General features: G+C 37.0%; 2 protein-coding genes across 5 annotated transcripts in view; one reads left to right on the top strand and one right to left on the bottom strand.

Moving 5' to 3' along the window:
• Positions 1-26,432, top strand: part of CACNA2D3 (calcium voltage-gated channel auxiliary subunit alpha2delta 3) — a 467,160-nt gene that overhangs the window by 394,644 nt on the left and 46,084 nt on the right. The window lies entirely within an intron of this gene.
• Positions 4,027-22,981, bottom strand: LRTM1 (leucine rich repeats and transmembrane domains 1). Its single transcript, XM_039734190.1, has 3 exons — positions 22,957-22,981; positions 7,377-7,973; positions 4,027-4,460 (listed from the first exon to the last, which is right to left on the bottom strand). Exons 1-3 carry the CDS (start codon positions 22,979-22,981, stop codon positions 4,027-4,029), a joined length of 1,056 nt encoding a protein of 351 aa, XP_039590124.1.

Genomic DNA, 26,432 nt, shown 5'->3' on the forward strand with positions numbered 1-26,432 from the left:
GATGGAGCCCTCTGCAATCAATCCAAGAGAGCAACCACAGCTTCCACTGGAGAGAGGTGTCAAGTTTGTATTTTTGGTTTGTTTGTTTTGTGGGCTTATGATTCCTACACCTTCTCCCCTGCTGTGGTTTACTGTGGCTGCTGTTGCTGCCCATTTTCCCCATGATCTGCAGCACATGCAGCCACATTTCAGGTAAGACAAACTCAGGACGTACCACAAATCTGAAGATAGTGCTTGCTATGCCACTATTGGCCAAATTAAAAGATCCAAGTTGTAAAAATAGGCATCCTTTGTGGATGCTTGACTAAAGCCTGTGTGTCCTTGTCTCCTGGGCAGCAAAGTTAGATTATTGTAATGGCTGTTATTTTCCTGTTAATTGTTAATCAGAGATAAGCTATGTGTAGTGTCACTAAATGTGCCACTTTGATATTCAAGAAAGATCCAGGTTTTGTTTGGACATTGTACTATAGGGAATAATGAAGCTGAATTTTGATTGACTTCTTGCAAGCTCTCAATGGAAAGACAAATATGGCAAGCAATTATGTTTCAGTTTAAACTTTGTGTCTTTCAGTATAGATGCTAGTGGTCATTTTCTGTAAAGAACATGGATGTATTATAGTCTTCAATTTTTGTTCTAAAATGAAATTTTAGAAAATTTTTCTGCAAACAGAGCAGTATATTGAGCCTTTATATGAAAGGTAGGAATGCAACAATATGTGTGCTTTCCCTGCCTTTGCAAATGCCTTGCAGAGTAGAATGTCCTGATATTTTGTTGACTTTGATGGGGAAGAGTGTTATTCACAGAGATTAGAAAAGAAATACTGTGCTTACTATAATACTCTCATGAGATTGCTGGAAGGACAACAAAGCTTTCTCAGGATCCTTTATCTGAAAAATAAATCTGTGCAGACAAATAATTTCAGTGGCAGATGTCCATTACTAAGCTTTATAAATTCAGGGCAGTTTTGTGGGGTTTCCCTATATTCAGTCTTCCAAATGTTGTAGTCAATAATTTTTATAGACAACAAATAGTGGCTTTTGTCTCTGTTTATCAGTAGATGAAAATTCTGTTTCCTCTACTGAAAAATAAATATTTTACCTTTATTAAATAATTGAATTAATACTTATCTCTGTTCATTTTCTGCTATTAATTTATCATTAGAAATTACTGGATTTCTGAATTACAAACATTTTTAGCATGGTAACTATGACATACAGGCTTATAAATATTAAATTAAAAGTTTCCTTGTGATTTTTTCATTTTTGTTTGTTTGTTTTGGGAGGGGTTTTTTGTTGTTTTTTCCTTTGGGAAACAGCATTTTAGAAAGTATAGAATCAGATTTTGCACGGGTTGGCTCACTCTGTTCCCACAGCAGAGGGATCTAATAGAAATACTTAATACTTTGCTTTCTGGCAGAACTCCCTATCAATTTACAGCTTTGTGTGTGCCTGAAAATCCCCAAAGCATCTTCAATGTGGCTTAGAATGAGTTTCTTTAAATGTTGTTGTGCCTTTCATTGACTCTCCCTCATTTTCTTTTTTCTTTCTTATTTTTTCTTTTTTTTTTAATATATGAATAATGATACAATGAGGAAAGTAAGAAAGGTTTTTGGTGCTAGGTCTGTTTTTTTAAGGACTAGGAAGACATTCTGGGTTATTCCTGACTAGGAGATACCAAGTCAATTCTTATTTTTCTTTTGCTTGAAAATGCCAGAAGTGTGAAGTGATTTGTGATGGAAGCTGTGCTGCTGTGTCTGAGCCTGTTAGAAACATTGAGGGTGAAATCTCTCTAGAGTTGGGAGTGTATTAGCTTTCATCTCAGGATCAACACTTTGAGTACAACTGTGCTCATTTTAGGTTGTCACTGTGGAAAAGCAGTGATTTGGCATGACCCCAAACTCATTTTTGGGCAATAAGATCCAATCCTGTCTTATTTCCGTCTTCTGTATCTGACAAACTGTGTTTTGCTTTGCAAAATGCTGTGGCAGTAAATGGATAAAAGAGTAAAAAAATGTAGATTTACATATTTAAATGACTTAGTTCTAAAAGTAGATTAGATTATTTGTTAAGCTTTAGCAAATATTTATGAGGGAAAAAAGTAAACATCAAAAGATCAGATTAAAGAGCCTTAATACAAATATTCTACATATTAAGATATTGTAAAATATATAAATATTCTAAAAATGTTGTGCTGATGATGTCTCAACTGAAGTAATGTTCCCAGTCTAGGGTACCACATTATAAACAAGATATAGAAGAACTGAAAAAGCTCCAGGGAATGCAGGAGGAAAAAAATTTGGAAAATGTGATCTTGCAGGAAAAATTTGAAACGGCTTGGTTCATTTAGTTCAGGACAGACAAGAATGAGCACAGCCTAATAATGATATGAAGTACTTAGCAGTTAAAAAAAAAAAGAAAAGACAGACAGTAATTGATTGTTTTCAATATCTGCTAGATTTAGATTAAGACTGAGATGCTTAATTTTCTCTGGACATGAAAGTAACAGAGATGCAGGAATGAGCTTTAATATTTAGGTTGCAATTATTACAAAGTAGATAAGAGCAAGGGTTACATGACTCCTGCCACAGAGCCCATTAGTCAGTCGAAGCTGTTCTGGGACAGCTACAAAGCTTGATCTCAGAATCTGTCTGTTGGAAGGAGAGTGCAGATCTCCAAATGCCACGATACAGCTTCCCCTTGCCCTTCTTGCAGAATGTTCCATGGCCTTTTTCCTCAATACTATAAAAAATACTGATTTCTGCACTGGCTACCTGGACAGCTCTTTGTCCCTGTCAGTGAGGACAGGTAGGGGGGCACACAAGATGTCTGCTACAAATAGCCTAAAATGTATTTCATCAAGTCTTGGAAAAGGTAAATGGAGTTCCTGATCTCTGTTGGTTGCCTTCAAATAATTTCTAAGAACCATTAAAATAACTACCTCTGCACACTCAAAATATTTGTGGAATTCTAAACTTATGATATTCAGATAGCTTTGGCTCTGATTTGCTCTGATGGCGAAAGAGCTCTGCAGAGGGTAAGGATGGAGCCTTGAGTGAATCCAGCTGAATGTTCCCTCTGAGAGGGAGGACGTGTAAACATGCAGCTACATTATCCTCTGCTGAAGGGCAGCTCTGTGACGGGAGCTGCATCTGCAGCATGGCATTTGCAAAATGGAGCACTTGTGTGTGGATTTGGGAATAAATGGCTTCAGAAAAGTCTGTAGCAAGCTTGTAAGCCAGCAGATATCAGGCAGTGTCTTCAGGTATACTCTGTATACTCCTTTTGGGGCTTGTATCCAATGTACTGTAGCATTTGTTCCTTCTGCGTTTTCTCAGCTCTCTTCTTTTTTCCCTACCAAGTAATTAAAAAATTACATGCAATAGTTAGAAGGTGCTTCCTATTTTCTAAGTTAGGAAATTAATGTAATGTTTATTTGCTGCTTTCTAGGGCAAAGTGGAAAGTTGAAAACACATTTTTGGAAACGCTTTTAACACATTTATGTTATCAGTGGCAGTGCACAGATTAGCTGGTTTGAAAACTGCTTGTCAATTTTATACATCTTGAATTGAATAGTAATTTGTACTCTCTAAGATAGTACAAATGTAACTAATTAAACTAAGCTAGATGGCTATTTGCTGTTTTTCTTTGCAGAGCATCACTCCTGTCAGCCACTGATTGTATGTGTGTCATAGGTCATGTTTTGGTATAATACTGCATCAAGAGTTAGTAAACGATGGTGAAATACTTTAAACTCACTACATCAAGATTTTGTGACCTCATACACTCAGCCCTAAATGGTGACTTTGGAACATACACACACAAAATAAACAAATTCTGTTGTTCTATACGAAGTCTTAGTGGATAGTCCAAACAATAGACATACTTATGTTTTTAAAGAGTGTGAAATAGAAAAAAAAAAGAAAGAAAATAACCCCAGTAATTAGTATTAAAACAACGCTATTGAGATTCCAGTCTTTCCAACTGCAGCGAGGGCTTTATTTCCAAGAAACCAAAGACAGAGGCAACTCAAGCCGCGGAGCTCTCGAACGGCTCTTTCTCCTCAGCAGTCCCGTGCTGCCTGCCAGGGGCCGGGTGCTCTTTGTGGTACCTGGCCGTGATGGCAGCGTAGGCACAGCCGTAGACGGCAGCTGCCAGCATCATCAGGCACACCACGCCGCACACCACGCCCGTGATGACCACGGTGGCGATGGCATGGCGCAGGCTGACGGGCCTGGGCCTGGCCTTGGGCTCGCAGCCGCCGCGGCCGCCGTCCCCCGGCTCGCCGTGGTGGCCGTGCTTTGGCCAGCTCCGCTGCTCAAAGCCGTGCTGGTGGCTGCTGGCCGGCTGCAGGGGAGCTGTCCTCAGAGGACAGGCCCCAAAGAGCTCGTAGGGAACTTTGAGGAGGTCCTTCCCCTTCCGAATGCCTGGCGCTGAGCAGATTATGCCGTCGCTAATTCCTCCTGAAATAACAAAACAACGTGTTGTATTGTATTCCTCCCTGATGAAGGAGGGAATGGTGAATCTGACTCCATGTTCTCAGAAGGCTATTTTATTATTTTATAATACTATAATATATTAAAGAATTCTAAATTATACTATACTAATGAATGCAGAAAGGATACTTACAGAAGGCTAAAAAGATAATAATGAAAAACTCATGATTCTTTCTAGAGCCCTGACACAGCTTGACTTTGATTGGCTAATAAGTTAAAACAATTCACAGCAGAAACCAGTGAAACAACTACCTATTGGTAAACAATGTCCAAACACATTCCAAAGGAGTAAGACACAGGAGAAGCAAATCACATAATTATTGTTTTCCTTTTTCTCTGAGGCTTTTCAGCTTCCCAGGAGAAAAATCCTGACGAAAGGGATTTTTCAGAAAATATGAATGCAACAATGGTCTCAATATTTGATAGTTGCTGAATGACCTTAATATAAAATTTACATAAACATGAGGTAAATTTATAATCAGTTTCAACTTCATACTTTTAAAGATTTATAGTATGTTTTAAAGGCTCTTGTTCAATTAGGTCAGTGGTGAGATTATTACACTTCAAACTCACGTAAGAGGATTTTCAAGAAGCAGTTCATCAGGAGTTAGGTTACCTGTGCTTTTATGGATGTAAGTTGAGTTTGATCAATCTATTACCCTGCTCAAATGCTAAATTTCATGATTGCTTAGAACCAGCTTCCCCAAGGAGGTTTTTAGTAAAATGGAGAGAGAATTAGGAATCCACAGTCCTGGTAAATCACGTGGTTGTTCCTCAGTGTGTAGAGGAGAATACACCAAATGTAGCCCAGTCAGAGCACGGGGCTTTAGGGGTGTGGTGTGTCAAGGAGTCCACAAGGCCAAAATCAATGTTGCTATATTGTTTAAAAATTAACTAATCAAATCAACTGAATTTCTTTCTCTTCTCTCGCCAAAATAATTCACTTTTCAGCTAAAGCCAGGCATAGATATTTTCATCCTGAAAAGACTTTGAGAAAGAAGTGAATACAGATGGACCCAAACTGAAATCTGGAGACTACTCCACAAATAATGCTGATATTCCAGGACGGATTTGAGCATAGCAGGTCTCTTGGTCTTTAATGATGAAACCTAAAGTATAGTTCTAGACAACTTCAATGTGTTAAATTGAATATGGATATAGATAAACCTCCAAATCCTTCAACTCTTATCCTTTCATGGTTTTAAGTAACTAAATATGTGTGCTTGGAACAGAACCCTGGTGTTCCTCCTGAACTGAAGCATTCTCTAAAATTTCCTGTGAGTATGCATGAAGTGTCAATTGTCCAGGATGGATTCAGCTAAAAATACTCAAATATTCTGGACTTATATTGCTTTGTTATGACATACAAGAAATATCTGCAGAGCCAGTGTGAAGTTTCATCCCATGTGTGTCATATAAGTAGTGGGAAACATTATTGTGTAATGTAGCTAATTTTTCTTCATGTGATTCAGACAAGTAATTTTAGGGAAATACAAACACAGAAGAGAACATAACACTTGGACTTCCTTTAAAGCATGATGCAAAAATTAATTTGTAAGTTCTGTGTCACTTCATTTAATTAATCTGTACAGTGTTCAGAAAGATGGAAGGACATCAATGAATTTCTAGACAACATTGTTTTTTGAAGTAAATTATAATATTTATGCTGCTGGCAGAGTAATTAAGATAATCTGATGTATTTATCTTGGATCATTTCATTCTTCTACACAGAGAAGTCAATCCCTGCTGAATTTCCAGCACAATAGACTAAAGCCCTGTGATAAAGTAATATTTTATCTATTCAAGATATGAAGATTTTATTGCTGAGAGGAATTTAGCATTTTGTCTTTTCTGAAATTTACCTCACCCAAAGACCACTGCAGTAGTAATTGTGTCCCTGGATGGCCAGTGTGGGTTTCCAGCTGGCTTCAGAGCTCTGATCCCTGCAAAAGGCAGTCCATCAATCTCAGGCCACATGGACCATCTCCACATCTCCTGTGCTGCACAGGCTCCACACCACTCTGGCACAGAGACAGGCAATCAGTATTTTGGTCACATGCAAGCATCAAAGCCTGATTGAGAAAAAAGAAAATTGCCCTGCTGTTCTGAATTCTCAGTCTGAACATACTTCCTGGGAGAAATAAATTAATTTCTTCTTACACTTAATTCTTTTAGAATTAAATCATGTTATCTTTTTCACAGCATAACTCATGAATATATTTAAAAGCAGGTGTGACCAAAATACTCCCACTACTATTTATAAACTTCACTTTTCCCTGTGTGATGCCATGATACATTTCTGTCAGGAAATTGGCAAAGGATTGAGTTCCTCTTCTGGTTAACAACAAAATAGGAAGTGAAACTAGGTATTAATAAAATATTAAAGAACTACTAAGTCATAATTGATAGAAAAACTAGAAACGTGTGTTCTCTAAAATTTGCTTAGTACCGATATCTGATATCTTGATGTTTGCCATCGTGCAACAGGTAAAAAGCTTTAAAACAGTAGGTTGGTTTCCAGCAAAAATATGTTGGTAGAATTAAAACAAGTGTTTGTGCACAACTATACTTGTTTTATATTTAGAAATGTCTGTATCTGAATTGAAACACTACAGAACACACCTGTACCTGCTGTATGGGTGTGTGTGCATCCTTGCTCTTTCTCTGGGCACTAATACAAAGTCCCTCTCTGATTCTGGTTTGCTACCTGTGTCTACAAAAGCACTTACATTCTGACCTATGCATAAGAATGTATTTTAGTGTGTTTATTTGTGGAAGTGACCTACAGTGTGGGGTAAATTTTTAAGCCATAGGAGTGAAGATCAGTTAGATGCTGCCTAAATGTTCTTATGTACACTCTATGTAATGAGAAAAATTCCTTACCTCTGTATAGAAAACTCTCCAGCCACAGTTTCATGCCAAAGATATTACAATTGCATTGCCAGGGATTATCTTTGAAGAGCACCACTTTCAGGTTTGGAAGTGATTCCAGCAGAATTCTTTCCATTTTCTGAAGTTTGTTATGCTTCACAGAGAGCAATGTTATATTCCCTGTGCTGTTTCCAAATGTCTCAGGCAATCGAATAATGCTGTTGGATGACAAGTCCAGTTCTTTTAGGCGTGGGAGGAAACTGAATGTCTTGTTTTCTATATAATGAATCATATTTCTGGTTAGATTTAAAACCTGTAGATACCTCAGTTTTTGGAAAGCGCCAGGTGCCACACTTGAGAGGGAATTATTAGACAAGTCCAAGATTTTGAGTAACGGCGTTGCCGTGAATGCATTTTGGTTGATTCTCCAGATACGGTTGTTCTGCAACTGTAGTATCTGAATTTCAGGAGGTAAACGAGCAGGAATTTCAGTAAGTCCTCTGTTCTTGCAGTCTGCAGTCTTTGAGGCTGTGTAGCAGAGGCATTTTTCAGGGCAGCTGTGAACTGTGTGTGCCAACAAGACGACGCTCCAAACCGAAAGCAAGTTACCTGTATCACAAGTGAAAGAAGATTTAAAATTAGTTTAAAATGTTTGTGTTTAGGCAATACAGAGGCCATAAACACAGCCAGAAGGTATACACTTCCACAATAAACAATAATGTAGATACCACGGAGTGCATTTCTTTTATTACATATAAGTAAATTACAGATATTGTTGAAGTACTTCTATAACGGAGAATGAAGATAACGCTGCCATGGTCTTAAAATGAAGTACTTCCCATGGTTCCTTTTTAAGTATAAATGGTTTTCAAGAGAATTTGCCATCAGCAGAGCAGTGATGTTTGAAGGGAATGTGACAGTTTCTTCTAAAATTATTAAATTGAAATGTCTCCCTTTCTATGGTAGTAACAACTTTAAGACATCTTGTGTCTGAAGAATTACAAGCAGAACTGCTCTTTTTCATTGGTTTTACTAATATCACTGGCTGGAAGAATTGATTCATTGTACCATTAAAAGAATTACAAGCTTCAAAGACATAGTATAAGAACTATTAGCAGTACTTTGTCAGAAATTCAGATCCTGTAAGATTCTCCTTTAAAATATCAATTTGTTCTTTTTGATTTAATTTTCTTCTCTGAATGCCCCTGTACTTCCCACAGATACAGGTTTCTACACAGTCACCAGACATTTGTCAAAAGTCTTCTGAAAATATAAATTAGTTGACAGGAGTACTTAGTAATATTTCATATTTATAATTATCTGCTGCTCCCTGATGTTGAGGTGGTTTTAATGGGAAAAAAAAAGTTTTTGCATTTTATGTCTTGCTAATGATCTTAACTTTGAAAACAAGGTACTTAAAGCTATGTTTGTATGCATATAATGAAACCTTAAAAAACTGAGTATAGAATAATTAGATTTTCTTTGACTAAAGAAAGTCAGAATGATGAATACTTTTCTAACATTGTTTTTGAGATGCTTCAAATAATTTTATTATTTACTTTTTCAAAATGAAAACATTTTAGTTAGTTGCTATTTGAAACCTTTTGAAATCAAAGTAATTGCTGTTTATTGACTTACAGAGATCGAATGTGAATTATTAACATGGAATACCATATTGATGAAATAATGTATGATTATAGCAAGAAATATGGTAAATATATTAATGAAAGTTGTATTTTGAGACTACAGTTTAAGGAACAAATTACTCATTAGTTTTCTCTCAGAAATGAAATATTTATATTAAAATTATACACAATGTTCTGCAATACTGAATTCTGCATCATAAAATTCACTTGAAAGAATCCAGCATTCCTGCATGCAAGGTAAACAATACTTTCAGTTCATTACACTGTTCTGCAACAGTTGGCTTCAGGAATACAGCTTCCAATGCAGAGGAAAAATAAACTCTTGCTTGACAAGGAAATGCTTTGCAAACAGAAATATTGCATTATTAATCTGAATTCTTGAGGATCTCACCTTTCATTCTGCTCTGCTTGTTCTTCCCCTGGTGGAAGATTTCAGTCCAGATTTCTGATGTAGAACAGTGACAGACACTGCTCTGATTCCCACTTCAAATCTTAAACGTGCTCATCCAGTTTTCTTCCTTGAGGTTTCTTTAGATGGTGTCTGTGACTTGTGTAGAAGTGCAATGATTTCTACTCAATTACTCTATCAGCCTTTGATTTTTTTCTTAATCACATTCTCCCCTCTCCCCCCTTTATGACTCTCAGAGACTTATTCTGCCTTTTAATCAGACAACAAGCCATGCAAGCAGTGTCTGTCCAGCTCTGACTGAACAGCTGTAATGTACAAATAATGACCTGATAACCTCGCCTCTTCAATTTGTTTAATCTCCATCAAAAGCAAAGCATAACAAATAAAGCTGCCTTTTTAATATCCAGTATGGATTCTGAATTCTGGTGGGTTATTAGCCAGGCTGTGTCAATTTTTGCAAGATCTGAACATGGATTTTCATTATCCTGGGCTGTGACTGGAGGCAGTGGAGTGTATAATATCACTACAAATAGTCCTGTGGGTTGATGACATGGTTTTGACAGTGCCCTTGTTTGCTCTTTTAAGCTTATTCATCTGACATCCATTAGTTGTGCTGACAGGATTTTATTGCTTGGGAGTGCAGGACCAGTGGCTCCTTCCATAAAAATGGCATAAAAATACATCCTGGTATAGTCACTATGAATATTGAACAAGTTTATTTATTTTCAAAGATATTGGAAAGATGTAGCAGATTATACTAAATTTACTTAATGTGCGGTGCCTTGGCTTGTTTCTTTGTTATTTCTTCAGTAGAACTCATACTGTGCCATCTACACCAATAAAAGGATTAATGACTTGTGACTGTGATGGAACTCAGAGGTGTTGAAAGGCATGAGGGATCTTGTATATAATTGAGTTTTTCCAGGCCATATGATCACTCCATCTATGAGCTGTCCTATGGAGAGGGAAGTTGTGCAATCAAAACATTTCAGACCTATAATCCAGCTTTCTTGGCTACAAAGTCTGCTTTAGGTGCTTTTGAAAAGATCACATAAAGCTCACTTTCCAGGTCAAAATTTATATGATGTAAGCAGTTATCTAGAAGGAGTACTAGAAAAATCAGATCACAAGGTCCAAACTGGTGTTGAAATCAGGGTCTTTACCAGAAGTCATCCAGAGTCCTGTCAAATTGAGACTTTCATATTTCCAGTAGTAGTTGACAGGAGTACTTAGTAAAAGTGATTCTATCACTTTTCTAGGCAACCTTCTCCAATGTGTTACTCAAAATCAATAATTTTTTCTTTTATCCAGTGAGAGTTTTCCTTGGAGCAGCTTGTGTCCCTCTCCTCTTGTCCTGTCACTATGAACCCTTGTGAAGAGAGTAACTCCTCCTTTCCCATAGGTACCTTTTGGTTTTCCAAAGCCTGTGCTGAGCTCTGTCCCCCTGGCTCAGGGCAGGGCTGTGCCTGTCAGTGTCCTGTGCCTTGCTCTGTTGTTTCTGACATCAGCCAGAGGAGCAGTGGGTACATGGGAACAGTGAAGGAGAACGTAGGAAAATCCTCATTCTGTAAAGTAAGCGTGATTGTTCATCTTGAGGATTCCAGGATTACTACTGTGAGCAGCAGACATTACTGTCCTTGACATTCTTGATGGATGGCACCTTGTCTTGGTGTGGGGTGAAGCCTGGGATTTACTGTGGAGGAGCACTACAAATGTGTATAACCTTTACCACAGTCATCCTGGTTAACCCCAACTTCACAAAAAAGGGGAGAGAAGCTTAAAGATGAATTGTACTCTACCTTAGATTAAGTCAGATTAAAGCAAAAAAGTTTTTTAACTTTTGTAGCATGATACATTTATTTGCTTTTTCTAAGACCTGTCTTAAAAAATACTCATGAATCATTTTAGTGGAGACACAATTAAATGTAAAAAGGTCTCTTATAAAATAGCATCTTCCTTAGAAGTTGTACCCTTGTAAGCTATGGATACTCTTACAAAGAATAAAGTTGGGTCAGGTAGTTTTTTCTTGAGATGACATCCCGCTCTCCTTGCATTAACTCATCCCTTGTATCAGTGACAGCTCTTTTCATGACTTTTGATTAGCGTTGCAGGAGGTAATAGCTATTATATTATTGGTTTTTTGTGTGATAAGATGCTTTTAAATTCTCTTTGGTATCTATAATTTTATTTGGTTTATGAATTCAAAGGGTTTCCTTTTTAAGTTATTTTTCCATCTTTACTAATATTTGCTGACCAGATGGGTATACAAGCTCCCACTGCAGTTCATTTCATGTAACAGTGGGCTTAAAGAATGTCTCTTAACTGCTTTCCTATTTTAGTAAGTCTTTGCAACTATAATTGTATTATTTTTAGTATGCACCACATTACAGAGATGTTCACAGGACAAGGTCACAGAAAGTTAAGCCCTGTGGGAGGTTCAGTTCCAGCAATAATGCAGAGGTTGTTTATTTACTTGGAATCATGATATAAGAAGCTACTACTTTTTAAAAAATCTTCATGCTGGGTTCAGATTTGGAAACATATGATTAAATCTGTCAATTTGCTTTTCATGTAGATGTGGCTATTTTTTCCTTATATTGAGAACTCTGAATGAACATATTTTGTAAACAGAAGTTCCCCCAACCTATAATCCATGTCCTATTCCCATTTATTAGGAATAAAACTTTGGTTGTGACAGAGAAGTCTGATGTGGTGAAAATTACAGTCGTGTCACAGGTAGAGATTTGCCAGAAACAGGATAACCATGAAACCTACTCTTACTTCTGGCCTTTTGAACCACCAGCAGGATTCTTTTCAGTTGTCTGATGTGGTACAGCAACTGTTTTTGCAGCCTCTTAAATTAGCCTGTGCCTTGTTGTAGCAAGGTATGTTTCCCATTGCAAAGAGCAAGAAAGCCCCATGAGCTAATATCTGATCCCTGCTGGCTGAGGGGGCAGCTCTGTCTCTGCTTTGCCAGCAAACTCTTTGTGGCAGCAATTACTGCCATCTGCTTTAAAGGAGGTCTATGTGTAAGAATCATCTCTTTTACAGAGGAACATTATGTTAATTAAACTCTAGCAGAAAGGAAACAATTTAAATATTTCAGATATTTAAAAGTTAGAGGATTTGGATTCCATTGCATTGTATATTGAGTCCAGGCAGACACAATTATATTAAAAAATGTTCCCAAGACCACAGCAGACAATTCCTATACATACCCTTTATTAGATTTATTTTCCTTATGCTTTGAGTGGGAAGGAATTAAAACTGAGATACTTTCAGGGAAATGGCATGTGCTTTCTCTTTACTAATGTGTGTCTCCAGATTGGTGAAACAGCTAAGCTCTTGCTCATGACCCTAAAATAAAACTTTGGGTAAAAAAACCTCTTCATTTTGGTGCAGGACAAAGAAAAAAAAATTTATTTGTTGGTGAAACAGCCCATACCTTTATTGTTAAAATTCTTCCCCTTTGACTGGCACTTTAAAAAATACACTAGTGCATGATGGAGAGAGGCTGTGCCCTTTCCCATGAGTCACAACGATGTGCAAAGGTGGCAGGACAAAAGACACCCGACTGTCCCTCATGCTTTTCTTTCTTCAAGGGTATTCCTTGTACTCTGAGAGCTCAGGACTCTCTCAAATATTTCCTGGCAGGGTACTAGCTTTTGAAAAGTTGTCAAAACTTAGAGGAAGACCCTGGATCCTATTTCTGCTTGCTTTTCACAACAGCAGTGTAAGCCAATGGATCAAACTAAATTTGGCTCAAGGAAGATTATTCCTTAAAAATCAGACCATATTTTCCAGAGAGGTGGGCTTTTGGGTTTCTTCAGACATCCTTTGTTGTTCAGGATAAGAAGGGAGGAATATCAGCCAGAATTTAATAATGTCAAATGCTGGTTATGGCACAGCATAAGGAGACACCATGATTTCTTTGTCTCTGAACTATTTGAGTTTGGTGTTATTTGATGGTGTCCCATTCAGGTGGGAAGAAATGTTGTGCAACTCTAGAAACAAGAAATCAGGCAGAGAGTTGTGATTTTGTACAGGGGAAGAGCCCAATTTTTCCTTTCCAGTGGCTTGTTTTGCCTAACTTAGATACATCTGGTACTTGTTTATACAGTGAGTAATTAATCTATGAAATGCATTGTTGAAAGTTATCCTTGGGTCAGAAGATTAGTAGGAGTCATATATAATCTTGAGCCATAGTTACCTCATGGGGAAAAAAAAATAATTTAGAAGGGATATAAACTTTCACTCTTAAGGGCTTTAATCAACCACTAATAACACAACTAATGGAGAAAAACCTTTCCCTGTGGGCAGTTTTTTCCCATAATTATTATTTATGGGAATTTTTACACCTTCCTCTGACACCTCTAGGAGAGGCCAGAGTGTGAGATGCAGTAGTGGTGGAGATGAACTGGAACATGCTGTGTTCCAGGTGGGGATGGAGTGGCTGGGCAGCCTGGCAGTGGCAGGGAGCTGCTGTGTCCTGGGCACCAGGGACAGCCAGGCTGAGAACCTGCCTAGGTCAGAGCTCTGCTTTTCCCCACATTGCTTTTCTGATCTGGACTGGAAAATTCTTTCACTATTAATATCCAGGTGTTTGTCACCAGGTCTGTTCGTAATCTGTAAACAGCTGTTTGGGTCAGTCTTTTGTCTGCAGTTTTTTCCCTTTCCCTTTCCTCTGAAAACTTTCAATCCACTAGGTAGTGCAGTCATTGATTTGTTGTGGTATTATAACTCTAATATCATGCTTTTAGAAATTAATATGGCTTGTGCTATTCCCTTTCCCTTTCCTCTGAAAAGTTTCAATCCACTAGGTAGTGCAGTCATTGATTTGTTGTGGTATTATAACTCTAATATCATGCTTTTAGAAATTAATGGCTTGTGCTGTTTTCCCATAACTAAATGAGAGGAAATATGTGAAGGTGAGAAGGGCTTAGTGGAAAATGCTGAAACACCAGCCTGAAGTGTGCTTTGGTACGTAGAAAAATGACCAGGATGGATGTAAGGCTTTCAGAATGAGGAGAAGCACAGGGAATAAAGATGCTGGGCCTCTTTACCTTAATTGCAAATTAGATGAAGTTGCAGCAAGGGGCAGATTAAGTGTCAGCAGAGTATTTGTTCCATCACAAATAGCAGCAGGGGAGTGCAGATTCAATTTTCAATCATTTCCTGACTAATGTCAACCACCTGTTATACATGCTGAGCATCCATAGATAGAATGTATCTCCAGTAAAAGTAAATTAATGAACTCACTGTGCCATTATTGCAAATAGAAAATAATATTGCTTGACATTAAGCTAAGAGAAATGAAAGAAATAAAACTGGAAAGGAATAAAAAGACATGCAAAAATAAGTACAGGTGTACTTTTTGTTTCATCTTGACATTTTAGATGCTTTTTGTCCTCTCTAAAAAATTGAGATCACTTGCTATTTTTCTAGATAGCTTATTCTTCATCAAAGTTTTTTCTAAGCTTTTACTTAGTGATTTTGTTTCCTTTTTATATTTAATAAGAATTTCTGTTCATGGTCACAGCTCACCCTGGACTCAAACTTAAGACCAGGATATAAATCTCCTGTGCATTCTGAGTGGTTGATTTACTAGGGTAGCTCATGTAAGAATTGGAAAGATTTTTTTGAACAACATCTGTAAAAGGGTTTTGAAATGTTCACAGTGTATGAAGAAATATTTTAAAGTGCAGTAAAAGTTTCTTTTGCTGGTGCTCACCAATTGTGCTACAAAGGAGAACTCATACTTCATTGATTCCTTTTGTGCTTTTAAGGCAAATTGTATTAGTTCAGTAAAACTCACTGTTAAATGTTGGCAACTCCTGTGTTTATGGGCTCAAAGGACTCTTTCTCTTTGCCCTAGCAGTCACTTGAACACAAACTTGCAGAAGCAGGGATGATATTTGCTGCAGTAAAAAGTCAAATAGTTAATCCTTTGTAATTTTTGCAACACTGAAAATATCCACAGGAGGCTTTTTTTTGTTTTCATTAATTTAGCAAGGTCCTAAATAACCTGACATTAAAATTATGCAGCTGATAAGGATTCAATACATAATTTTGGTGGATTTAATGATCAGTGGAATGTAAGTGTTCATTGGATCAGGACTGACGTGTTCAGTAGCTTTGGATTCAAGCTGGGATGGAGCAATTCCATTGGATGAGGTTTTGCTGCAAGGGAAAAGGAAACTCTAACTCCTGAGAGAATCTCAGTTTCCTTGCAGCAGGTGAAGGACCAGCTCTTTCAAAGGTCCCTGTTCCCAGCCTGTGCCCTCTGCAGTGTGTAGCAGCTGCAGCCAGCAGAGCTCTGGGCAGGATCCATGGGCAGCTCCCAGAATCTCTGTGTTTGCTGCTCTCACAAGGACAGAAGGGATATTGTACATTTTCCTATATGGCTCCAGTGAACAGGATGAGCCAGATACCTTTGCCTGCTGCCACTGCTCTTCATTTCAACAGCAGATAAATGTTACAAGGCAGTGCAGAGTTTGCTGCTGTCCCATTTCCTTGTTCTCTCTGCATTTCTGCCACCCCTACTGCTTGAACTGCTGCAGCTGCAGGCACCAGCAGTGCTCTGACAACATCCTGGAGATCCCATAGCACACTGTTATCCTTTCCTCACCCTCTTCTTTTTAGTCTGTGAGCAAGTTTTAAACACCAAAGATGTTTGTAAAATACCTTTTTTCTTCACTTAATGTTTTAAATGACATAACAGGGTAAGTCAAGTGTATGGATAGACTTCTCATGACTCAAGTTTAGTTAGTTCTGCTGTTTTCAGACGGGATAAATCCCTGGGAAACTCAGCTAGTATACAGGATAATGATGCTTCTGTTTAGAATTTGTAAAATAGTAGTAAAATAGTCTACTGAGAAGACTTTTGTTTAAAAATAAAAAAAAATACTCTTTCAGAGGGCATTTTATTAATGAGAATTACAATACTGGAAAATCTGTTATAGATTAGTGAAGAACAGGAACAGTGTATCCAAATGGAACTGGTTGGATAATTAAATTCATTTAATAGGTACTGAAATTTAAACCTCTTGATCCCTCTGACGTAAACATAACTCTTAAAAGACGTGCAACTTGATTCTAAAAGTGTAATGTGGGAGAGAAACACTGGGACAATGAGTACAGATTTCAGATACCCTGGGAGGAAATGTATTCAGGAGTTAAACAACAGCCATTTAAATTAAAAAGAAGAAAAAAAAAAAAGAACAACTCCCAAAAGTGTAGCTGTGAAATATAAAAAGGAACTTTAATAAATCCCTGTTTATGTAGGTATGCAGCTTATATGAACAGTATTAGAGCAACATGAGAGGGATAACCAAGTGACAAGTAAGGGATACTAAAGATTGAAATCATTAAGGAGCATCATGTTTTCACTATTCTTACACGCTTTTAACTTGTTCTGTATTATCATGTCTCTTTTGGCTGTATGTCCTTCTGTGTGTCTGTTTTGGTTTCCTCTTTCATGCTGAGAATCCCGAAAGATCCTCATTCTATGGTTTCTCCTCTCATTAATAGAATATTTTTTCCAATATTGATTACAATTTATAAAGTATGTCCAGTGTGTAATTGTCTTTCCTTCATTTGGTGAAAAGGAAAATTATTTGCTGAGTTTTAACAGATCTTTTAGGAGGATCATACCAAATGGCTGACAGGCTATCTGCTGAGTAGGGAGAAAAATATTTTAGGATTGGTATAAATTATGAAGTCCTGACAGTTGTAACTGAGCTATGACTTGTTTTTGTTTGCACAACCTAAAGTTATTGTTAAGTTTTTAACCATGGCTTCTGTTTCACTGTTCCCTAAAGTGCTGAAGGATGAACTTTTTCTCAAGCCCATGCATTAGTTGAGAGGACAACAAATTTAAGACAACAGCTGCAATGTCTGTGAGAAAATAATTTTTTTTAAAGTACAGCACAAAAGTGTATTATTAGCCCTAAAATTCAGACAACATTTAAATAGTTATGTCATCTTTTTGTCTTCCATGTTTATATCTGACTTTTGTGTCAACACTGGGTGATGCTGAAGTATAGAGGTGTAATACATATTATGATTTAATACAATGCCTTTTTACACAAAGGCACTTCTATTTTATTATTCTTTAATTTATGGTGGGATCTCAAAAGTTCCCAGCCTTGCTGAGCTTTCTCTGTCTATAAAGCCTCTTAAGAAAAAAGGGTGTGTTTTCATCTTTATTTGTGCTTATTTCCTTCTGCAGTCTGTTATTTTGGAATATAATGGCAGGGCTGAGCTTGGTTACTCATATTTTGGCTGAGACTTTTTATCCTTTTCCCTGTTCAAAATGATAGTGTCCATTTCCTCTCCATCTCTGTGTTTCAGCAGAGTTAGAGCAGATGAGTTCAAAGAACAGCACTGCTGACTTCTCCCTCCTCAAAGTGCTGTGTGGGAGGAGTGGGTTGACTGCTTTTGGAAGGTGAAGTTATCATCATGTGCCTAACTTTAGTGAAATAATAATTTCCATACCTCAAGTTTTTTTGGTGTCATTAAGATCTTAAAGGGTTTTCATTAGTTGCTGCTACTAGCTTCTCTTCTCTGAACCTGTTAGAAAGAAGAAAGAGCAGAGCAGTCTGTAATTTGTAGCTTGTGGTGATTTGGAGATGTGTTCAAACATATTTGTATTTTAAGCAATTGTAGTACAGGCTTTTCCTTGGAAAGTGAACACTCTCTGCTTTTCTAAATGCCATCAGCTGGTTATACTTTTGCATGTTGTTGCTTTCTTGGATTTGGAGTAAAGAGATACCTGGTTTAAAACTTCTGAAGACTTTTGTTACATTGAAAATGTGAAAAAGTTTTGAGAAAGAAGTGGAAGTTGCTTGATTAAATGCTTGATTTTCTGTAATACTATGTCTAAATGGAACTTGGGTGAAATTAATAATGTAGAACAATGTTTCAGTTTCATCATAGTGCAGATTTAAACTATAACAGCAAAAAGCCCTGTCCACCTACAGTCCTCTTCATTATACTGCCTCAGCATTCTTGCCAAGGCATCTCTTTAAACATTCCTAATTAGGACTTTATACCTGGTTCTTCTCCTAAAATCTTAGGGAAATATATTACCTTTCCATCAACATAGGATTTGAACTGCAAGTGTGAATACAGCGCATCATTTCTGGTGTTCTATATAAGAATATTATGAAATGGTGAAGAAAATACACCACTCAAAGATTCAAAATGTTTTACACCTTTTTGGACAGATGATGGCACCTGTCAGACTTGGGTTTCTAGAGTTCTTGTTAGGCTAAACTTATGGTGGAAAAATTGCTCTGAAGAAGAGAATCTGTTTGATTTTAATTCCAATTTATAGAGTGTCTTTAGACCAGGAACAGCCCTAAGCCTTGACTACTTCAGACCCTGGACCTACCTTGTCTTCATGGGCAGATGTTCTCTGATGGAAGTGTCACAGAAGTTCAGATTCCATATGATAATTTCCTTATATATGAAAATTATAAAACATGAGCAATGCTGTCGTTTTATAAAAGAGGTTATTATATACATAGAAGACCAGTTAACACATTTTAAGCAATGGCAATGCTTAAAATCAGAGATGGGCTGAACAATGGTTTCCCATGGTAGAAGTTTTGCTGTAAATGTTTCTTCTGGTAATGAAATTAGGAAGTATTGGCTCCAGTTATTATAACTTAAAACATGTTGTCCTCTTTAAACAGGCATAGCCTTTTCTAAAAGGAAAACAGGGACATATAGTGTTCCCATGGAAACTCTGGCAAAATTCTGATTTGTGGGTGTGAGCATAACCAGCACTACAACCTAAACTCATTGAATTAAAGGAGTTTTAGTTGTGAAGTCAACCTAGTATAAAAATATCTGTACACATGCAAGAGTCAGAGCCTTGCATCCCTATAGATGCTTTCTGTCTGCACTTAAAAACAGAATAAAGCAGGGGAATTTGTGTGAGACCCTTCTCTTTTTGCCTTTTGAGGCCATTTGTGTCATTTTACTACAAAAATCTATATAAGAATATAAACTAAATCTGTTTAAATATACTTTATTGGAGTTTGTTAAAATTTATTGCATTTTAATGTGCGGTTTTGATTTCCTTTGTATCAAATAAAAGTAAGGAGGGCTTTTCCCTTAGTGTAGGGCATATCAGCCCTGTACTGTGAGAGAATGGAGAAGACAATGTTTGCTTCCATTATAGATGTGCTAAGATTTATTAATTCTGGAATTATGCACCAGCATTCTTTCTGTAAAACAACAGAAAAATAAATAATTTATTGGATTTGCCTTAATTAGGAAATTGAATATGTTTTATAAATGTTTTATAGCAGAACTTCCCGGAGAAAATTTGCCATTTATAAATGTCTACATTTTGGAAAGTGGTATTTCAAAGTTATTTTTATGTATGTATATCATATATGATATATCATGAATGTATCATATTCCTATATCTAGGAATATGATAGAGGCTTCAGAATTACAGCCCAACATTTGTTGATTGCAGTGTGAAATAAGTGCTTCTGGAAAGCCCACCAGGATCAGCCAGGCTTTGCTATGTGCCTCAGCAGCTATAAAAACCTGGCCTTTTCAGGGTTCACTTTCCTTGTAAGTCAGTAAAGGTTTGCCTCTATACAACAGCACAATCTCGGGAAGTCCTGCCAAGAGTCCTTCCTTTGAGCAGAGTTTTCAGGGGTTTTGTGTTCTCCATTCTGGAAGGGGTTTTGTTTTATCCTGTGCTGGGCATCCCTTAACCCCCAGAGACCTCACTGAGCCCTTAGCAGTGCTCAACACCTTCCAGGCAAAAGCCCCAGCTGAATTTGCACCCATCAGGCTACTTATTAGCAAGAGAAGCTTTTTTGTGTGATAAATCCTTAGTTTAATGTATAAACAGACATCTCCCTTTCAGAAACCTTCCTGATTTGTTTCAAAGCTATTACATTAAAGAGGATTACATTTGGTGCCCATTATATTGATTTCCCTCAAAACTCACAATTTATACTTCTAAAATATGCCTTAAGACTGTATTGACAGCTGAATCCTGCTAATCATTAGTATATAAATTATAATAGACTACTTGTTGAAGCACCTGGATAGCAGTTTATGTGAAGTATGGTCCATTTGTACTTTTATTGTGAAAGTCATGTCAGCACTTGCACTATTTCCAGGAGTTAATAACTCACCCAGAGAAGTTCACTTATGGTCATGACTTGGCACACAGGTGTCAGGCAGTGCTGACATTTTATTAAAAAAACTTTAAAAGTGTGGCAGTGCCTTCTAATTTTATCAGTCTCAACATTTTTTAAAAGCCTTATTTCTTTGGAGTTTTTTCTTGAAGTATCAATTAAAAGCAATTATTAATTTTGTGTTTGGTCCTATATTAGTCAATGTATTGTTCTTTGTATTTTGGGGCTTTAAAGAGGTGATTTCACATTTTTCTAATGAAGAAAATAAGCTGTTGGCTAATTTTCAGGAATATGAAAACACCTCTAAATACACCATTTAAGCCATTTCTGCTGGCACTTAGGCAGGCTTATGTAGCAATTCTGAAGATGATGATTTCTTATTTTTCCTGAAATCTGGTAAGACAAGTAAATAGAAAGCTGTCATTCCACCCTGATTGCTTGGCCTCTTGGATGGCATTAGCTGTTTCCCAGTTCATGGGCATGAACTTCTACACATTAAATAAAGCAAAAGATAAATTATTTTCCCTAATACAGGGGGAATTTATTTCCCCAATGCAGGTCATTGCTGAGAGGTATAGTTAACACTTCTTGGCCATGTTTTAAATTCGTGACAATAAAATGTTCTTATGAAATAAATTTAAGTAAATGTGAAAATGTTCAGATTACAGCCAGTGCTAATCCATAGTTTTAGAAACTGACTTACAAGTGAGGTATTTGTAATATACTGAACACATCTTGAAAGATGGTGGTTTTTTATTTAAGACATAAAATGTAGGAGAATACAAAAGAGAAGAAAATTTCTATTTCAGTATACTGGAAAATCTCAGTGTTATTAGTCTAAAATTGGTTTCTATTCCTGACAGGTTTAAACCTCCAGTTCAGGAGATTCCAAGAATGCCAGTTTATAGCTCAAATGCTAACTCCTATTTTGCTGAACCAAGATGCAGCTGTGTTCTTTTCTACACAGACATTTAATAAAAATACATTTTTGATCCAAAAATGAAAAAAATGGGCACGCAAATCTGCTTTTGCAAATACTCTTAATGGAAAAGTTTAAAATCTGTATCTTTTGTTGTTACAATTTTATTTAAATTGTTCAGTAAAAGACAAAAATGTAAATCAAAAATGTAAATCCACCGGTGTTATTTTCTTTGAACTTGCAACTGCAGAATACCCTGGTACTACTCAATTTCAAACACGTAAAGATACGTGCACTGAATCTTTTGGACACATAAATCTTTTTGTCCTTTTCTAAAACTGTAGATTATCACTACATGGTTAAAGAGCAAAAACATGGTTCAAGTAGTGATCTTAGAAAAATAAAAACATGAGAACTATTCTGGAGCATTACAGTAAACATTTGATTTCTGAATCACCCAGTAGATATGGTGTTGAAAGGCTGGAGATTTTTATTCATTATGGGGTCCTTCTGATGTATTATTTGACTTCAAGTAACATGACTCATATTTTCAGCAATTCAAAGTAATTTGCTAATCACAGTATAGCACAAACAGTTTGTAGAGATTATCATTCTTGTTATTATGACTCAGTAAATAAGAGATCCAAGACTTATTTCCAAATGATGTGGTTTGATGAAATGTCAGTGTTTGCTCATTCAGTGTCCCAGGCCCTGTTTGACTAATGAGGTTCCATTTATTCATAGACCTTGTGTGGACACAAATCCCCTGGTGACAGCAGCACAGAGGGAGTGGTTGGTGCTCAGTGTGTTCTGTAGTCAGGAAATGCTGGATTTGGTCCGATCCCTCCCCCTGGAGGCGGGGACTGGACAGAAAACTCATGGGTTCACTTTGCTGTGGATGCTGTAATATTTATCTTCAATGTCTTGTCCAGAGTATTCTGTCAGGCAGCAGGACAACTTGTACCCATTCTGCTATTACAGGATTGCAGTTTGGGAGGGGCAAACCACTTTGGAAATCATGATAGAAGCTTTGCCCATGTCTGAGGTCAGCCTTCTCACAATACTGAGAAATGTAGAAACGATTTTTTTTTTGTTAACCTGCTTAAGTAGTAGCCAGAATCAAGTCTGCAAATAAAATATGATCAAGGTTTGAATGTGTTGTGTTTTAGTCACAAGTGGAAGCAGAAAATCTTATATATCCTAAGGGAATCCAGTCACAGGATATTCAGATAAATATCCTAATTTCTGGCTCTTTGTCTGGACTTTGAGCCTTTAGGGTTCCTTAATTGCCAGCTTGAATCCACAGCCTTTTGGCTGAGATGGGAAGGTAACCTGGCTGTGCTGCTCTGAACTAGGACCTCAGCTGTGAGAAGTAAAGCTTTTTCTGAGAACTTACCAAATCCTGGATCTTCCCTTAAGATTTGTAAAAGTGCTTACAAATACATACCGTTCCTATTTTTCATTTCAGTCATGGGTACTACTCAAATAGCAAGAAAACCATATAAAACTAAAAAATGGTTAGGGAGTTATAAAAATACTCTCACTGCTTCATTATTTTAGCATTACTGTGGTCAGATTTCAATCTTCACATGCTTCCTATACCGTTGGAATTCAGAATTATTTGTCAGAGCAGTGGCTGTGCTAGGAGATGCTGGAAGAAAGTTGAAGGCTCATAGGAATTCATAAAAGCTCTGCCACCAGCAGAGTTTCCTCTGTGATGATTCTTGCCTTGTTCCTGCAGGCTGCTGAAACTTCCTATGGCTAAAAGTAGTACTACTCAGCTTTCTTCTTTATTTTTTTTCCTTTTTTTTGGCTTCCTTTGTTTGGTTGTTTGTTTTTTTCCTTTTAACAGTGGAATGAGGCAGGTGTAAGGTATTTTCTAAAAGCTACAGAGAGGATTCTCCAGACACCAGGCAGGGCTGAGCTGTGCCCTGCCTCACACTTTTCAAACTGGGCCACCTAAGCCACTCCTTTTTTCTGTCACTGTACTCCTTGCATTCCTCAGTAACAAGGCACCTCCCTGTCCAGCAAAGTGCACTAAATGTAAATTTGCATGCCCAGGGGTTACCTTCCTCGAGGCTTATGAGAGGTTTGTTTTAGGGTTTTTTGGGGTTTTTAAAAGTTACAGGTGGATTCTCAGGTACCTCCCTTGAGTTTGCTCCTGGTGCACAAAGCTGATCCTGGGGTAGGTGAGCAGAATTCTGTGGGAGCTTTTGTCACAGTGTTGGCAGAACAACAGCTGCTCTCCTCTAAAGTTTGGGATACAGGATGATTGTCTTAATGCTAATTTACAGATAACCTCTTTCCCTCCAACATCCCCTCTGAAGAATCCTGAAAAGGCAATGGACTTCCAGTCACCAGTGTCTATATTTTTTTATGCTTACACTCAATTTATATCCTTTTTGAGTTTCCTCCTTGCTCCTGCTGCTACTTCATTAGTCCTGCAGAAGGAAGATGTGTGTCAGGGAGTCAGAGGGAGTCTGGTTTTTGATGATGTTCACAGACTGCCCTCCACAGTTCAGTTTGTCAGGGCTTGGCTGCAAACCAAGCCCTTCAGCTTTCCCTGGTGCTTTGAGTTTGGATGAACTTTGGCCTCCCAGCAATCATCATCCTGCTCCCCTTTCAGCTTGGCCTCACAGCAGCTTCCCAGCATCTCCTCCCCTTCTCTTTCTGCTCAGCCTCCAGGAAACACCATTTGCCACTGCCTTCCCTCTGGCTTGGTTGTCTCCATGCACACATCATCTTCCACCACTAATTCTAAAAGTCTTCTGGAAGAAAGTAGCAGGCTTGAGGTTCCTGAGTAGAGAGGCAAAACTTCAGTTTTCCACTGCTCATTTAAGGAGAACTCACTCATTTATATTCTGCATCACAGTAGCTCTGATGAAGGAAGTCTTTGTGTTGCTAAATCTTATGTGGTCACACTGTCTCACATAAAAAACCCAATAATTAAATAGGACTTAAAAATGTCTCTGTGTGTGCAGTCATTCCATTTACTTGGTGACAAAAAGATAAAGGTAAGATGCCATAAATAATACAAGATTTTTTTCCAGCTTGTTGTTTAGAATCTGAAACTAGGTGATAGTTTGCACTTGAGATATTTGTATTTGATGCTATATCAGGCTCTGTAGCTCAAACTGCTAAAAAAGGTAGGTGCACATTTACATGGATTTAAAAGGATTTAATAATAAAATATGTGTAAAGTATTAAAATAATTTTAGAGTACTTAAATATGCAATAAACATATTGTGGAGTAAACAAAAAGATTCCATGTCGAGAAACAACAGAGAAAGTTGTAAAAACATTAGAAATTTTCCCTGAGTGAAATAACAAACTATTAGAAAACCACAACACAACAAAACAACACATTGCAAAGTTTCTGAAAAATAATAACCTCTTATCCAAATGCATAACAGATACCTTATTTTTGCTGAGGTAGGAACCATGCTTTATCATGAGAAAAACAGAAGAAAGTTCCTAACTGCTCAATAGTTTGGCCCATTATTTGTCAATTTGGCTCTTTATTTGGCTACCCATAACAGCTCACTGTGAGGATGGCTGGTGTCACCACCCAGGATTGAGACTGCCTGATGCTTTCAGGCATAAGCCTGTATTTTCAGGATATTAAAAAATAGCCAGACTTAAACTGTTAGGCTGATTTTTGTTGTTGTTTTTGGGGTGTTTACATCAGAGTCAGTCATTCCATGTAATAAAATTAATAAATTTTTCATGTTATAATATAATTCTGAAGATCTTCTCTTTGAAGAGAGGGACTGAAAACAATGAGCAGGAGTGGGAAGAGGGAAGTGTAGATAACAGGGGAAAGATCACTGAGAGGGAAGCTGAGTGAAATGTGGAGTTTGGAAAGGTGGGACTGCATTTTACTGTGGAAATAAACAACCTGGGACCAGAAGCAGTCTGAGAAGTGCCTAATTCACAAGAGCTTGTTCACATTTTTATATATCCTGCATATGACATGGAATGACTGCCACTGAGAGTACAGATATGTTGGCTGGTACTGAAGCATAACTATGTTACTTATTACATAACTATATAATATATATATAATATATAATATATATACTATATTATATATTATATATGTTATAATATAGTATATTGTACATTATCTGTAATATTTATTATATTTGATATATACAAATTCTATAATAATTCTATTATTATATAATATTCTATAGATATAATAATTCTATATAATAAGTCTATAATAATGTCTACATAGCTATGTTATAGATAAAGATGCCTTGTTGGAATACCTCTAATTTGTTAGCTAAGACTTCCTGGAATTGAGGGGAGAAAGCTATCTAGATTTTATTTTTAACTATTCTAAATAAAACACCTATGTCTTACAAAGTTTTTAATCATCTTTAGTGATAATTGGGAGTCTTATATTAATCTGTATTGGCACTTATGGTGTTTATTTCCTGGGATTGAGCACTGGGCTGTAGAGTTTCTCCTTCTTTTCCTGAGCTAAATGCTGAAGATAGATTTTTAACGGAAACAGATTTAGAGTATAAATAGAAGGGAAACCAACATTTTTGAAAGTATTTAAGTATGTTCTGGAATATTTCACATGTAGTTATTAGATATTTTAAAAGATGATAATCAGAGTTAAACTAGTAGGGAGAAAGAAGAGCATTTTAAATAGCCTAAGCTCAATACACAAAGGTGATACAGATTGAAAAATAATCCTGCTACAAGTCTGTGTCCAACATTTTTTATTTTGAAGCCAAGTTAAACCTCATTTAAGATAATTCCATGAGAAATAGGAGGCCAAAATGTCCTTAAGATTTTAGACATCTTTTATGTATGAGAGAGACTCTTAATCTCTACTGTATTCTGTGGGAAAAGGAATGGAGACCTTAAGATATTTTTGTAACCTTGCTGATCTGGTGCTTATATACA

This window comes from Passer montanus, unplaced genomic scaffold (assembly GCF_014805655.1).
Source record: "Passer montanus isolate IOZ18808 unplaced genomic scaffold, ASM1480565v1 scaffold9, whole genome shotgun sequence".
Classification (NCBI taxonomy): domain Eukaryota; kingdom Metazoa; phylum Chordata; class Aves; order Passeriformes; family Passeridae; genus Passer; species Passer montanus.

What these genes read in the sequence shown, in the direction of transcription:
- LRTM1 (XM_039734190.1), bottom strand. Translation starts at nt 22,981, where the DNA reads ATGACTGAAATGAAAAATAGGAACG. An exon ending in TGAAATGAAAAATAGGAACG is followed by an intron (nt 7,974 to 22,956) that starts GTATGTATTTGT and finishes CTTGTGATACAG; the next exon opens with GTAACTTGCTTTCGGTTTGG. An exon ending in GGAGAGTTTTCTATACAGAG is followed by an intron (nt 4,461 to 7,376) that starts GTAAGGAATTTT and finishes TTGTTATTTCAG; the next exon opens with GAGGAATTAGCGACGGCATA.